The sequence below is a fragment of the Hetaerina americana genome, unplaced genomic scaffold (assembly GCF_022747635.1).
Source record: "Hetaerina americana unplaced genomic scaffold, ioHetAmer1.1.p SCAF_6, whole genome shotgun sequence".
Classification (NCBI taxonomy): domain Eukaryota; kingdom Metazoa; phylum Arthropoda; class Insecta; order Odonata; family Calopterygidae; genus Hetaerina; species Hetaerina americana.
The window spans coordinates 51,874,750-51,891,228 of record NW_027287205.1 but is presented as its reverse complement, the minus strand read 5'-3'; the positions used below and the strand labels follow the sequence as shown (position 1 = coordinate 51,891,228).

Here is a 16,479-nt window from a genome sequence, read left to right as displayed (position 1 = left end):
AACGAAATTTATAATTTTAAATCTTCCTCTACCTCACTTTCCCAGTATTCTCCACTCTGGAACCGTCTTCAGTATCCCATTGCCTCTCTAAGTACATCCTTCATTCACTTGGCATACCTTCTTTGAATATCTCCCAACGAACTTCTTTAAACTCCTATCATGACAATAACTTCATGAATTGTTTTCCTCTCCATTCATTTTATTTTATCCATTCTTCTCCACACCCACATCTCAAAGGCCTCCAATTCATGCTTATCATCTTGCCTCAATGGCCGTTTCTCAATCATAAAAAACAGCTTTTGTTTAAAGTCTTCGCCAGCATTTTTTTTCCATCCTCGAATGAGGTACTCCTGTCTCTCTGTGAATCCTTCTTACTCAATTCTCCTTTTAGTGCCCAACACCACTTTGCCAATCCCTTATCCAAAACACTTCCCAAATAAGTGAACTGTATTGCCTGTACTATTTAATATCCACCAAACTTAATGTTCATCTTAGCGGTCCTCTTCCTTGAGAATCTCATTACCTTGATTTTATTTTCATTGATTCTCATCCCATGACTAACACAGTGATTCTGCAATGTGCTAGGTAATGATTGTAACACTTTGGCCATACCGGCGAGCTTTATCATCCACAGATCTAATTAACTTAATGGAATCTTCACCTATTTTCATTCCTGCCTCCATTCCTTTCCATGCCTCATTCCCATTTGTCTAATTCGGGGGTGTCTATATACATACTGAAATTAACAGGTGATATATGGACATCCCCGACTTACTCCCCTATCTAGCACAGCCCACCCTGACTCTTCCTTCGCTATCTACACTGTACAGCCTGAGGAATGTGCTAATTTAGGATAACCTGTATAATATATAAAACAAATTTATGCTAAACCACAAGCTTAATTTTCAATAGGTATATCAGTACTTCAAAAAAACCAAATCTAACTTCATTAATTTTATGTAATTTTGACCAAACTTTCGGCTGTATTTTACTTCCATTTTAAATGGAATTGATAATGTGTAGTATTTTTCAGGAACTTATTGATGAGCAGGTTAGAAAAAAGGACATATGCATTCACCGTAAATCTGAAATCCAGGGCCTCATTGTTGAATTAATGCTTGTATATCAGAATTAGTAAATGCTACATTAAAAGACACATACACTGATGGTCAATTTAAGTCATGAAAAATGATTATGATTTTTGCTTTGAATTATAACCTAAATTTTATCCATATTCTCAGTTATGTTGGGTTAATAATGCTTGAAAATAATTTATTTCAGATGCAGACTATCCTGTATCACAATTACAGTGGTCATGAGGCATTCACAGGGAACCTTAAGCAGAAGGAAGTACATCGAGCAATAACCCTTCATCCAATCAAGAACCACAAGAATCTCTACAGGATACACAATTACATGCGGGTAATTCACTAGCTGTAATTAGAATTGAAGGTATAAAGATTTTTTTTACAAATGAAGCATTAACTCACTCAGAACTAACCACCTCTCATTAGTAAACCTTGCTATCAATTCTCAGAATTGCTATTTTCACTAGAAAGCGCTGTTGTCAACATGATTATTTGTTTGAAACTTAAAAGTGAAAGTTGTAGTTCTAGAGATGATATGTTGATGGTTAGGTACATATTTCAGAATTATGCAGAAAAATATATTAAAATCAAATGAATGGAAAAAAATTACCTCTAGGTTAATATTACATGTTATTTTTTAATGAAGTGCTAACTATTATTTTTATTTATTCTGTTTCTGTTGGTGCAGCAAGGATTGTTACTAGGTATGTACTTAATTCTTCTTCTGATACCTTCTGTGAGATTCATCCGCAGCCTAACCACTGAGGAAATTACTAAACACAAAATAAGTTAATATATTCCTAAGTTGTATTGATGGATTAATGGATAAAAGGTAGACAAAACCATGAAGATATTAAAAAAGCATGGTGGCTAATGTAGCCTATTTCGTGGACTCTTATCATATTTAGAGACAATGCGGGAGCACTTTTCCTGAGTGCTAACTGGGAAGGGAAGCCATATTAAAATCACGCAAATGTTACTGCTGCGCAAGCAGCTAAAACAGTTATCATTTAAATATGCAGGGCTTTTAATGGGGAGGTGTGTGCCATTTCATAAGTTTCCTAACATCAAGCAATCATTTTGGAATTATTCAAGCATTTATCAACCTGTTAAAAGGAAGTCAAAATGTTTGTTTCGCTGCATCTGTTCTAATGCCACAAATAAACAATCCATCTTTAAAGTTAGTGTTCTTTTTCAGTTCAAATGCAACATTGGAATCGTCAGTAATGGTTATGAAAAATGCTATTATCAAACCTTAACATACTCTTTTAAAAAAAAGATAACTGTTTGATAATAATGATGGAGGCAATAATTAAATAAGCGGAAGGAGGGAGAGTTCAAGTGTTATGATTCCTTACAAATGGGAGGGCCAAAAAAGATGAAAATGGTCGCACTTGATTTAAGAATGGACCCTGAATGTACATGTTAGAGGGTAATAGGTATTCATAATAGCAAACCATATCATATGCATAAATATTATAGAGAGGAATTATTAGTCTAGTTGGTTGAAAAATTAAGTAAATAGTAAATACACATAATTCGTCAAGTGTTGTTGGGAGGAATTGTGAATGGCAAAAAAACCTGGATTGACAAGGAAGGAGTATCAGCAGGCTGTAGGCAATATCATGAGGGAGGGAAAGTAGCTGAGTATCATCAAGGAAAAAAAGGAATATATCAAAAAAGGGATGTCGAAAGCCACAAAAAAACCAAAGGTACTGTTAATAGGAAAATGGCCAGGAAACCCTGGATTACAGATGACATGATCAGAAAGCTAGATGAGAGAAGGAAATAAAAGAATGTAAGTACAGAGTTAGGTAGAAGGAAGTACAAGGAGTTAAGTACCTACTTGAGATGGATAACAAATAGAACACAAGAAGCAAGGAAGAAGATGCAGCGTGAGGATATGGAAATTTTGCCGAGGAACAGTGAAATTGGTGTGCTATACAAGAAAAAGAAAACACTATTGGGAAGTAAGAACTGAAAACCTGTGTTAGTAATTGGGGATAAGTCAGGGAAAATACTAGTTGAAACAGATCCAAGACAGTTGGAAGGAATGTATAGAAGAACACTATTGTAAAGAACTTAGCCCAGCAAGGTTAGACATAGAAAGAGAATATGATGTAGATTAAGATAGCTTAGATCCAGGCATACTTGGCAATGTGATAGAAAGGGTATTAAGGGAGATGAAATCAAATAAGGCTGTGGGGGTAGACAACATTCCTGCGGAACTACTAGAAGGTTTAGGAAAATGGGGTAGGAAGAGACTATATGGACTGATTCGTAGCATCTATGAATCTGGCTGGAAGACTTTGTGAGATCAGTGTTAGTTCCTATTCCGAAAAAGGTAAAGGCTACATCATATGACGACTAGAGAACAATAAGTTTGATATCCCACACAGGGTAAGTTGTTCTCAGGATCAAAAAACGGGAGCAGGGTAAATGACTCCTTACCTCCTCGTGATACCATTGCAATAATGGGATCACTAATAGAGAGGAATATAGACAATGTGGACATATTTGCCTGTTTCCTATACTTCGAAAAGTCATCTAATTGAGTGAATTGGGAAAAACTAATGAGTATATGGCAGGAAATAGGAATAAATTGGAGGGACAGGGGCATGGGGAGTCCGGATGGGCAGTGTTAGGAAGAGGTGTAAGGCAGGATTGCCCATTATCACGGTTGGTGTTCAATGTATATGTGATGGAAATGATTAAAGAGGCATGGGAAGAACTGGAGGTAGGAATGAAAATCAGTGGGAAATTCTTAAAATCAATTAGGTTTGCTGATGACGAAGCTTTAGTTTGTAAGTCAGCCAAGGGGTTACAAGAATTGCTGAATTAACTGGAAGTTTAGTTTGATAGATGTGGTATGTGAATCAATAGAAATAAAACAAATATTGTACGATTTTCCAGAAGGAGAAAGGCTAAGTTAAATGTTGAAATATAAAGGCAAAAACTAGAGCAGGTGGAAAAATTTATGCAAAATTTGTTTAAGAAAAAGCTCATTAAAGCTTTGATATAGAGCATAGTTATGTACAGTGCAGAAAGGTGATAATTGAAGCAGGATGAAAGGCATAGATTGGAGGCCTTTGAAAGGTGGTTGTGGAGAAGGATGAAGAAGCTGGAAAGGACAGAAAGGAAAACAAGTGAGTAAGTGCTGGGTATGGTGGAGTAGGAGGTCTTCAAACTCTTTTGAGGATGCAATCAAGTGTCATTGATGCATTCGTGCTGATGTTTACTATTTTCCTAAATAATAGTTATGATGACACACATTCACAGCATTTCATATGGATCTCTGTACTTATATCTACATTGAATCCTAAGACTTAAGGTGAAAGTGGTTTCAATTCCCTAAATTGGATCACTGCATCTACTGAAGTCTAAACTGGGGACCTCACTAACATTACGGATTGCAAAAAGACTGGGTATGAAATTATTTGAGACACCTACCTTTTCAGTTGACTTAGTTGTACTTGTTTGAGGAGAGAGAACTTCAAAATTGAGAGTTTTTGTCAAAAATCAATCCATTAGGCTCCAAAATTTTCCATGAAAGATATATCATGAGAGAAGGGTAAGGTCTAGTCCAAGTCAAGCCAATGAAAAGCTGGAAAAGAGTTTGAACTCTTATCAAATTACTATACAGAGAATCAGAATCCATTAATTTAAAATGATAGTTAAATATAGCCTAGCCTTGATTGGCCAAATCCTAATGAGACTCAAACTCATGTTAACTTGCAATTTAACCTTTGAGTAAGTGAAAAACATGGGTTACTATTTTTAATCATATGTATCTGAAAACTTTAATTGGTATGCAATAATTAAGACAGCAATATAATACATTGCCAAATAATGATTGAATTGAATTTATATGTGCATGGGCTACTATCTCATTTTATTGCAATGCAAAACATAAAATAACAGGTTATAGAGTCAGTATTAATAGGTAAAATTAAGGAATTAGATAACAATGAAAATATCCACATGTGCAATGAAATTGTACAAATGTGTATTACCATTTGCGGCATAATGACTTATATGGAGATTTCGGATAAAATTTTTAAAAGAAATAAGAGATATTTTGGAAATTCCAAGTGGCTGAGAGCACATTACAATTCCACATAATTCTAGTAATGGGAGTATTGTAAGAATAATTGCATCTGTAGAAATTAATACCAAACAAAGTGGGACTTCTCTTATTAAAACTAGGGGGATTGAATTGTAATAGACCCAGGAGTGATGGACCTACAATTAGATTTTTACATATCTTGAATATTTAAGTGTGCTTCATGACACCAAATCCAGTGTTGTGGCATGGGTAAAATATTTATACTTTACCTCTAAAGAACATTGTAGAAAATATATCAACTTGAGAGAACTTAAAGTAGATAAATTGAACTATTTCGATTTTTGATGAGTTTTGTCAAGGGCTCCACACATATATTCCAAAACTGGACAAACAAGACTATTATACAACATTTTTAGAGTTTATATCATGCAAATCCCTGACAGAGGAAAATAGAACCTCATATATGGGATTAACATGGGGTAGAGTTGCATTATTAATTCTCTAATTAAACAGTATTATTGTTTGTTTGTGGTGAAATGATTTTGTATTAAACTTTTTAGCATTTAGGATCATTCTATCGTTGGCTGACCAGAGTGATGATGTCAAGGTAGGCATTGCGATTAATGCAATCAGCAGGAGACTTAATGACAGAAACAAGTTTTAAATTATCATTGACATGGTATTATCAAGAATCTGAGAAGAGTAAGCAAAAGATTCATGAAGACCTTGATATGGGTTTTACTTTATTTTCCCTGGGAATCTTGGCATTTGGGGAAAGAGGAGTGGCATAGATTGGGAGCTTTGGAGATGCCTGAATAGAGAAGAATGAAAAAATTAGCTGGTGAGAGAGGAATGCAAATGAAGAAGTGCATGGATTATCTAGATAAGTTGCTGACCTTTTTTCATAGAAAATGGTCTTGATGTGGTAGAATGAATTGTGTTCTAGTGGCCCATTGACCTGAGATATGGTGATTTTGGCTGGTAGGGACATTAGGGTTGCCACCTAATGAATTTCTGACTCTAGAAGATTTTTGGTTTTGGTGGATAAATTCCAGGAGATTTTCTCTCAGTAAAAGAAATATATGATGTGAGAATATATTTCAGTAGTTTGTTATTATTAAGAAAACTATTTGTATTCCAACTGAATTTTTCTGATACTTCACTCCAGTCAACATTCTTTTTAAATTTCAAATGGTAAAGTTAGACTAAATTATTAATGCAGTAGGATATTAAATACTTAAATGGGGTATTTTTATGTAGTCTACCATTTAAGGTAGGTTTTAGATGAACAAATAGACTAATCACCTATACATTTCTTAGTCTTCCCTAGGAAGACACAACCTGAAACCCCAACTCACAATAAACTGTTCTTCGATGCCAAATTCATTATATAAGCCATAAAAAAACCACAGTTATCAATTTGAAAGTTGGTTTGTTAGGGGAGATATAGCTCACCTAATATATAACCTTACAGTGTTTGAAATTCATCCATCAAGATAGGGGGGCCAGGTTCTTTCCCAGAAAAATCAGGCTCTCTCAAAAAATCACACAGCTTTGGTGAAGCTGAGGGTGCCTTGATGCATCCCCGGGGTACAAGCAATGTTCCCCCCTTTAGCCCGATGCCCAGTGTGCTACCCAGGGACTACCACTGTGCCTTTGCCTGGAAATCACCAGCCATATAAGAAAAAGAGAAAAGTAGAACTTTGGGTAGTTAAATGAAAGCTATAGGAAGACTGAATAAAGAATGCTAATTTTATTAACTTTAAAATATTGTTCGATTTCATATGCGTTGCAAAGCATTTTGGATTATTTTTTCACTGGAATGAAGTCACTATAAACCACAGGTGGAAAAAATATTCAAAATACCAACAGCAGGGTGTCACATATATGAAATCAAACTTTAATTTTCAGAAATGTAATAGCTGTCTCAGTAGTCACTATTACAATTTGACTTTCTCACTTATCTTCAATGTTTCAGAAGACTATGAATTTCAACAAATTTTGGTTTTATATTCTCTAAGAAGGATCAAGGGAAACAATAAAATGTCTTTGCGAGTATATTGTTTAAAAATCATCAGTCATTCAACCTTCATTAAGAGGAATGTGTGAGTGATGCCTGAGAAATTAATTATACATATTTTCAAATATTACTTTGGATTAAATTTAATCCCATAACACTCACAAAATTAATACCACTGATGCGTTGCTAAAAGATCACGAGTTCACTTTGAACCAAATGCCTCCTGACTCATGGTGCAAATGTGAACAATAGAATAAGAATTGCCTTCATATATGAATAATCTTTCTTATATACTCAAGAATCTACAGGCCTGTACATGTAGCTCTATATAGTGCTTTAATCTGTTGTCAGATAGCCAGTTTTTCCTGGGATATCCTGGGACCCAGGGATTTCTGGGAAGGATTGTGATTATAGCTTTGCATTTTCCATACAGTGAACAACATGCCTGAGCAGACATATATATGTGTAAGCACATATATCAGTATAATTATAAAGTGTCCCCCTTTTGGTGCTGTAAGTTTATCTTAGACTTCTCTTTTTTTTCCTACAATAAACCAAAATGATCTCTAAACCTTTTATGCCCCAAAGCATCGAACTCAGAAACTCAGGGCATAGAAGTAGATTCAATGAATGGATTTTTACATACTAACTCCTGTGGTTTATTATGCCTGAATATTTATAATGTCATGTGTTTCTGTTACATTTCAGTGTATGTATGTTGTACTTAAGGAGTGGGATTAGATGACTTCAGTTGACTTCATTCAATGTTTGTTTCATTTACCCTAACAACTAATTAGGATGTGTAGTAATCATGTTGCACTGTACCAGGCATACTGTTGTACTACCATTATTGTGTATAATTTAAACTATCGTTAATATGGGGACATGGTAGTTAAGTACGTAAAGAGCTTGGATACTGACTGCATGACCCTGGGGTTTGATTCCAGGTGACCCCACTCAGTACTCTCAATTTCACCCAAGCTGCAAGACTTTTCAGGCACCAGATCTTCTTGGTAAACCACAGGTATTGCACAGGGAATAGAACTGGCACCCCTACCCTGAAGTGTGAATTTCACATGCTGTAAAGGGCTTAGTACAAAGCAAGCTCAACTCTCACCTTTCAAAACTTTTGGTTGATATTTGTGGTGGTCAATGACCAGAAAGGCATGATTAATGGTTATGGATACTCTTAAATTTAATATTTAGGTATGAATTAAAGTTTTGTAAAAAGTGAGTAGTTTGTAGCTAGCAGGATCAAGTGGGTAGAGTGCTGGACTACTGACTGCAGGGCTTGAGTTCAATTCTGGGTGATATTTCTGAATAATCTTAGCTAGACCAAATAGAGCCATAATATTTTGGGCACCAGATATTCCTGGGATGCCACAGGAAAGGAAATTGCTCCCTAACCCTGACGTGAATTTCAATGCCATTGGGCTTATCATGACAGGTCTAACCTCACATGTCAAACCAACCTTTAGGATTATTAAAATGGTGTCATCTTAGGAAGTATCTGTATGTAACCCTGGGTTTTCTTTAATGCCACATTGCAATATGCAAAAATGTATTAATGTGCTTGCTTCACTTTCTTAATTTTGCAGACCCTGAAAGTTCAGGAAATGCAGCAAAAATCACTGAACTTTCACCGAGACATAGCGAGTGTGCTGAATTTATTAAATGTCCAGCCGAATGCTTCAGAGAATTATAATATTGCACCTGGTGTTCCACTTTTCCCAATACCCAGAGGAAAACCTGGATACCTTGGTGACAATGCTAAACTTGGTATGCTATTTTAACTTTAAGGGTATAAATTTCTCCAACAATTAAGATAATATCTGCAATTTTTATCATAAACTGCCCTCTGCTGATAGATTCTGGATTGGATAAACCCAGTCTAGTATTTGTTTATCTTGATTTTTTTATACATTCTAATTTTTTTGATCATCTAAATAATGTTCTTTCAGGGCTGTCACCAGGAATGAACCAGTTTAAGCCTCAGAAGGAAATTGAAGTTATTTGCTGGGATTTTATCTCTCGCAGTTTATTTTCTGACACAAATTCCAATCCAAGAAGACGTATGGAGGCTGCATTGAGAGAAGGCTTGGATGATGTTCTTAGGGAGGTATGCTTGTACATTTATATTGGTATTCTTTTAAATGCTGGTTTTCGTTCTTTCTGGTCACTGTGAAAAAAATATATGATCAAATCCAAATACTGGGTAGCATTATGATCAGTTCCACAATATACCAACACTGAATACTTAATTTTCTTTGGATGTGAGGTGTACAATGAGCAGAAAATAGTATTGACTTTTCATCACAAATTTGAAATTAGATTTTTCTAAAAATGTGTACTGTACTTTAGATTTTGAAGATCTTTTTCTGAGCAAAAATCATTAATATGTCAATATCAAATCATTTTGCCTTTCCTAATGGTTTTATTGGAGGGAATGATAGTCCAGCGGGTAGAGTGATGTATTACTGACCAGAGGGTCTGGGTTTGATGCCCAAGCACACCTCTCTGCACCCTCAGCTTTACCAAAGCTGTCTGATTTTTTGGGTACCAGATCTTTTAGAGTAACCATAGGTGGCCCAGAGAAAGGAACTCCCCCTTACTCTGATGCATGAATTTCACGTGCAGTTGGGCTTAGTACTGGGTGAGCTCTGCCCTCAATTTTCATACCAATCTTCATGTTAATAAATGTGGTTTATTATTTAAATCAATTACTATAATGAGAAATGTGCCCAAAAGAGTAGTCAGCCAAATCTTATAAGGATTTCCCTTAATTTCCAAGCTTGTCAAAACATACCCTGATTTCAAGAATCATCAATAAAGTGCAGTTAAACACTATTGTTTTTATTGGGTTTACTGTGCAATATACATCACAATAGTCACAAAAAGTGGATTACGTGTATGATTAAATTATGAATTTTCAGATGATGGATTTTTGGGCTTTTAGAGATTACCTAGGATTGAAATGCCTTGCTCATAGGTAATTTCAAAAAATTATGCCTGAAATAAAAAAGATGCCTACTGCATGAATATCTCAAAAATTTTTGATCAGCTTCCATCGTATAATTTAATATAATGATCTAGTGCAATCAAACTGAAACACAACAACATGACCATTCTCCCATCAATATTGTCATTGTTGAAAGGCTCAGAAAAAAAATTGACAAGTGAAATTAAGAATATTCCCATGAAAAAAATTCTAGGCTTTCCGTCAAATTCCTTGAATATCCCCAGGGCAATAATTTGCTAGGATTTTTCAGCTTTTCCAATTGTTAACCACCCTCTGAATGCAATCAAAATTAAAATCTTGCAGCGAATTATTTCCATATTCTTTGTCATTAAAGAATAAAGACAGATAAGTGTATGCATAGATAGCTCACCTACATTTCAAAAGCTTCCAAATCTATGTCTACCATCCTCCTTCAATGACAATGTTTTCACACCATACAAAACTGTGCACCATATCAAGGTTTTCCCTAATCTTTCCTTGAAATCCTTACCCAATGTTTCTGTCAGCTATACCCTCCTTCTTATGAAAATTTCTTCGTCTGATGTAATTCTTCTTCTGATGTCCCAACTACTTTGACCATCTTGGTCCAAAACACTTTCCAGATACATGAACTGTTCCCCCTGCTCTGGTTAATGAACTCTTATTTTAATTTTTAAGTTCTTTCCTCATTCCTGAAAACCTCATAACGTTCATTTTGTTTAAATCAATTCACATCCCATGCTCATTAGACTGATTTTTTAGTATGGTCCATAAAATTAAAAAGATGTGGCAGACAAAAACTGAGAGCTCTGTTAAATACATTCATACATATGTACTACTGTACCCATTCTAGTAAAGGTAAAAATTTCTAGACTATTTGGGCAATAATTGTTAATTCATTTCATGCAGTATTAATGTACATATGCTTTAATTCAAGGTCATGGATTCCATCAATGCCTTCTCCAAGCAACGTGGGCGAGTCATTGACTTTAAAGAAGTTCTATATGCCTACTCAAGAATCAACCCTCTCTTTGGTGCTGACTTCATCCTTGATTTGCTTTTAGTCTACAAAAAGTACAGGGGGCGCAAAATGACTGTTCCTGTTCGTCGACACGCTTATATCCACCGCCACTTCCTGGGGATTGAAGCCCGGGAAGTTATTGATGGTCAGCCAGCTGCGATTCCTTCTACTTCGAAAGATATGAGCATGTTTGGTTTCGAGGTAGATCTGAAAGCTGGGGTTGAAACTTTACTATCTGGACTGAGGAGCACAACACCCCCACCAATACTGCCACAATCTAAAGTTATTAGCTTTGTACTTCCTCTGGCCGGACGCCTTGATGCATTTCATCGTTTCCTTGACACATATGAGACAGTGTGCCTACAGAGAGATGAAGCTACAGAATTGGTTGTTGTCCTCTTCCCTGATCCTCAAGAAGAAGGGCCTCCCACTGCAAACAAGGGTCCTCGAGTGATCATTGCTAATCAAACAATAGGACTCCTACGCACCTTACAACGAAAGTATCCTAGTGCCAAAATTTCTGTTGTTCCAGTCATGGAAGAGAATTTTGCAAGAGCTGTGGCTCTCGAGATGGGTGCCGCACATTGCAAGGAGGATGCTTTGCTGTTCCTTGTTGATGTAGACATTGCTTTTACACCAGAAGCATTGAGGAGAATTAGACTAAATACGATAAAGGGCCATCAAGTGTATTTCCCAGTAGTGTTTAGTGAATTTGACCCAGAAGTTGTGCATGCAAACACTACTAGCAGAGAATCCATGAACCATTTCATCATTAATGATGACCAAGGTTATTGGAGGAACTATGGATTTGGCATTGTGAGTGTTTACCACAGTGATCTGAAGGCAGTTGGAGGAATGGACACTTCTATACGCGGTTGGGGTAAGGAGGATGTTGATCTCTATGAGAAATTTATTCGAGCTGGAAAACTGGGCAGTGAAAATCACTCATCAGGTAGGTGTACATTGACTGTTTTGATTGAACCATCTTTCACCAAAAGTGAAGGGTTAAATTGAAGTTTGTGAAATAAAATTTCTTGAAGCCACCTTTCTATCATAACTGCTGTTAAACAACTCCTAACATTAATTTTTTTCAGGATAGTCCACTCTTAGTGAGATATTTTGCAAAATTGATAATGATAATAATAATACTTTATTCATTTTGAAAAATGGTACCAATGTATTAAATGTCGTCAATATAAATAGTACTTAATATATAAGTGTACCTTCCTAAATGTGATGAAGATTTACAGTCATGATTCCATACCTAATAAAAAAAGGCTTGCAGGAATCACGTGGTGGTATATTAGCAATTGAGCAGATAGCTCTCATTTGTAGTATAAAAATTATTTTGATATGTGAGGAATGACTCCCTAACTCAGCACTGTAATTCAAATAACCTTGAAAGAAGGCATGGTAAAGTGTTAAATGATATTCATTTGAAATAAGAAAGTTGAGCTTTCTTAACATATATACAGCTTTGCTCAGTTTGATAGAGATCTGACTGATGTGGGTCTCCCAGTTAAGTTTCGTATCAATATATATTCCTAGTAGTTTAGCGGTTTCAATTCCAGTTATCTTTTAATTTAAGGTTGCATACAATATGCTCAGTTTTTTAGTATTTAAATTTAAATGACTAATATCAAACCATTCCTTAGCCTGTCTTTGGGTAATGCTAGATCGTAACTTTGCATCTTCTTGATGTTGACATTTTTGTACAAAAGAGGTGTCATCAGCATATCAAACAGATTTAGATTTTATGTTATGGGGAAAATCATTAATCTTGACGATGATAAGTACTGGGCCAAGCACAGAGCCCTGTGAGACACCACATTTTACTTAAAGGGCTGCAGATCGACAGCCATCACGTTCAACCAATTGGAGGCGATCATCTTAATATGACTTCATTAATTTCCGTGCAACACCCTTAATTCCATAATATTCTAGCTTTGATAGTAATATTGAATGATTAACACAGTCGAAGGCCTTACTAAGATCACATAGTGTCACTGAGACTGATTCCTTTTCTTCAAATGCATTAATGACATAATTAACTATGGACTCTACAGCCATAATAGTAGATTTCCCAGATCAAAAGCCATACTGTGATTTGGAAAAGAGATTATTTCACTCAAAAAAATCAATATTTGACCTTCTATTTTAGCTTCAAAAATTTTACCAATAACAGGGACTATGGAAATGGGGCGGTATTTAGTTAAATCATCTTTATCACCTTTCTTATAAACAGGTATTGTTTTGGAATATTTTAGAGTTATTGAAAAATCTCCTGTCTCAAAACATAAGTTGAGTAACATAGCTAATGGTTCCATAATGAACACAATAATTTCCTTGATTATGGAATTAGACAGACCATAAATATGCTCACTGTTGGTTTTTAAAAATTTTTTACAGACGATATAATATCCAATGGAGTAACAAAATTCGATTTCAATTTTAAATCATTTGAAGGAAGGTTTTGCAGCATATTGCCAATATTGGCAGCATCAACTTTTCGAGAGAATAAATTGTTATCAACAGCTTTTAAGAAAAAATTATTTAGTGTATGGGGTAAAAGGAAGATTTACTTTTGCATTACCATGACCAACTTCTCGATTGATTACTCTCCATTCTGCCTTTTGCTTATTTTTTGCATTGAAAATAAAACTCTTATAAGCTTTATTTTTTACACACCTAATTGAGTTATAATTATATCTTTTGTATTTCAAGTAAGCCTCTTTGTCATGCAGGCTTCTGCTGGTTTTGTAAGAGTAGTAGTAACTAAGTTAATCATATCTAAGAGCTAATAAATACCCAAGATTATTTTTAGTTTAGCATTTTTTGGGAAAGCAATGTTAAAAATGTCTAGAAAATCACCTAAAAACTTGGAAAACGAAGTTCTCAACAGAGTCTGTGCAAATCCCAAGCCAATTCATACAAGATAGAAGCAGTTTGAAGCTCTCTAAACCGTCTATTGTTATGGTCCTAATGATTATGGTTTTACCTCTATTTGAGAATATCTTTGGAGTTATTTGAGTCTTAAAAGTGAAGCTTATACCTTGATGGTCAGATAGGAGATAGTCAATAACACTTATGCTATACTGCTCAGGACCACAATTGATAATTACATCATCTAGGCAGGCAGAAAATCAAATAGGCTCTTTGTTTGCCCAGGATAAATTATAAGATAGCAAAAGATTTTCAAGAACCTGGCAATCGCCAGTTTTTAGGGTTATATCAATGTTAAGGTCTCTACAAATTATGATATTGGCTTTCAGAGTCAAGAAAAGGGATAGCACTATGTAATTCCTGTTGATGGTATGACTAATGTGAAATAATTCTTAGTAGTTCTAACACATATCTTTTTTGCAGTGGCCTTACAAACATAATTCTTCATGCCCTCAATCTTGTAGTTTCAAACCTTTATTTCCTTGATCTCCCTTCATGGCTCAACCACTTATTATTCTCCCTGTCTTCATATCCTACAATTTCTTACCGTGAGTCCCAACTTTTTTCCATCATCCCCATTATTTTCCATTTTGACAAATTTCTTTTCCCATAAATGTGTTTCCTTTGCCAGTTTTATTAATTTAACAACATGAACAATTCATAAGGAAAAATTAATATCGTAATATTCAATTCAAAAATAAGCTGAAGAAAATGCCTGATGAGAACCAGGCAATCAATACTTCAGATGAAATTGCAAATATAAATGAGCAAATGAAAGCATTTTTAGGTTTCTGTTTTTCAATCTTATTCTCAAAGTTTTGAAACTCCTGATATCCTTCCCAATTTCAATTCAATCCTTCCCAGGGAATTACAATCCAGAGTATAAGAATCACTGGGTTTAAAGGTACCTATATTAATTTCAGTAAGGTCTGGAATATGTTCAATACTGTAATGGAATTGGGCATGGTGTTCATTCTGCCCCCAACCTATGAAATTCCTACAAGCTCTGAGCTTAAATAAGCTTTTTACGGCATTTTGCACGCCAGTTTAACTAAACGAGAGCTTTCATTGTACTCCAGTTGAACAGATCATGCTAAAAAGAGTGAATTTGGTAAAGGTAATTTGGTGAGACAATTCAGAAAACTAGAAAAATCAATTGTATTAATGCTGTGTGAGCCATTGTTCTATACAGGCTAAAAATTCAAGTGTTATATTCAAGTGTGAATCAAGTACTATATTCAAATATCTTCAGCAAAATAAAAAAATCCTACACTCTTGTTATCGGTCTTACCAGTAAAATTCTTGATTTGTTTCAGGTTCCAAAAAAGTCAAGATTTTCCGTGCAGCTGACCCTGGCCTTGTGCACATATTCCATTTAGTCCACTGCGATCCCAATTTAGAGGCTACTCAGCTATTAATGTGCCAAGGGACACGTGCCAACACATTTGGTGGGACACATCAGCTAGCCAACATCATCAGAGCAGATCCCAACATTTCTAAGTTTGCAAGAGACAGAAGAAAAATATTAGGACCTACTTGAACACTAATGAAAAATTAAGTCCCACTCCAACATTGTGGGAGCACTGCTTTTATTAATTTCTGGGAAATCAGTCTTTTTTAACTTTTGTGCTCAATATTGATGTTCCTAAAAGTTGTTATGAATAGTTCTCGCTGGCCTCATGACTTGCAGTGAAGATTAGTCATTGATCATAATGGAATTTGTGATTAGGTTTCGAGAGCATCATTTTAAGTTGTGGTGCACAATATGCATTGAGTTTTATCAATCATCTGAGTAAGATAAAGTGTGTACCACCTTTATTACTGTGAATTTTTTTTTGGGATGCATGTGCAGACACATTTGCTTTGTCATGACTGAGTGGTATACTTTTAAGGCTGTTGTTACCTGTGTAATTTATTTATTTGTGAATTTTTAAGTGATATTTTTATGTACTCAATGACTGAAGTGCCTATGTGAAAGAATAGTCATTTTTATGCTACTCATTTAGTCAAATTCTGCATTGACTGCATGTGTGGAAAATGAATGTCTACTGTTTAAAAAAAAAGTAGAACTTTGTCTTTTATTAGTTTCCCAGCCATATCCAAATCCTGGATCCTTACCCAGTTGCATCCTAACATGGTGGTATTATTAAAACACTTCCATGAAAAGAGTAAAAATAAAAATCAATACGACCAATAAATGTGGAAGGGTTCATAAGGTTTCAGAAAGATCTGAATATTCAGTTACACTGAAAGGGCTTCATATTTTCTTGATGCACCTGACTATATGGGATGCTCAATATTCAGACTGACCCTCAAGTTTGAATGAAAAATGATGGTAAGTTT

General features: G+C 35.2%; 1 protein-coding gene across 1 annotated transcript in view; it reads left to right on the top strand.

The window, feature by feature from the left end:
* Chsy (Chondroitin sulfate synthase) overlaps positions 1–16,144 on the top strand; it is a 186,563-nt gene extending 170,419 nt beyond the window's left edge. The window contains exons 3-7 of the mRNA XM_071594336.1: positions 1,282–1,422; positions 8,773–8,953; positions 9,136–9,293; positions 11,110–12,145; positions 15,453–16,144. Of these exons, the coding sequence (XP_071450437.1) occupies positions 1,282–1,422; positions 8,773–8,953; positions 9,136–9,293; positions 11,110–12,145; positions 15,453–15,676 (1,740 nt within the window). The 3' untranslated portion in view covers positions 15,677–16,144. The remainder of the gene's footprint in view (positions 1–1,281; positions 1,423–8,772; positions 8,954–9,135; positions 9,294–11,109; positions 12,146–15,452) is intronic.
* The last annotated feature ends 335 nt before the right edge of the window (positions 16,145–16,479 follow it).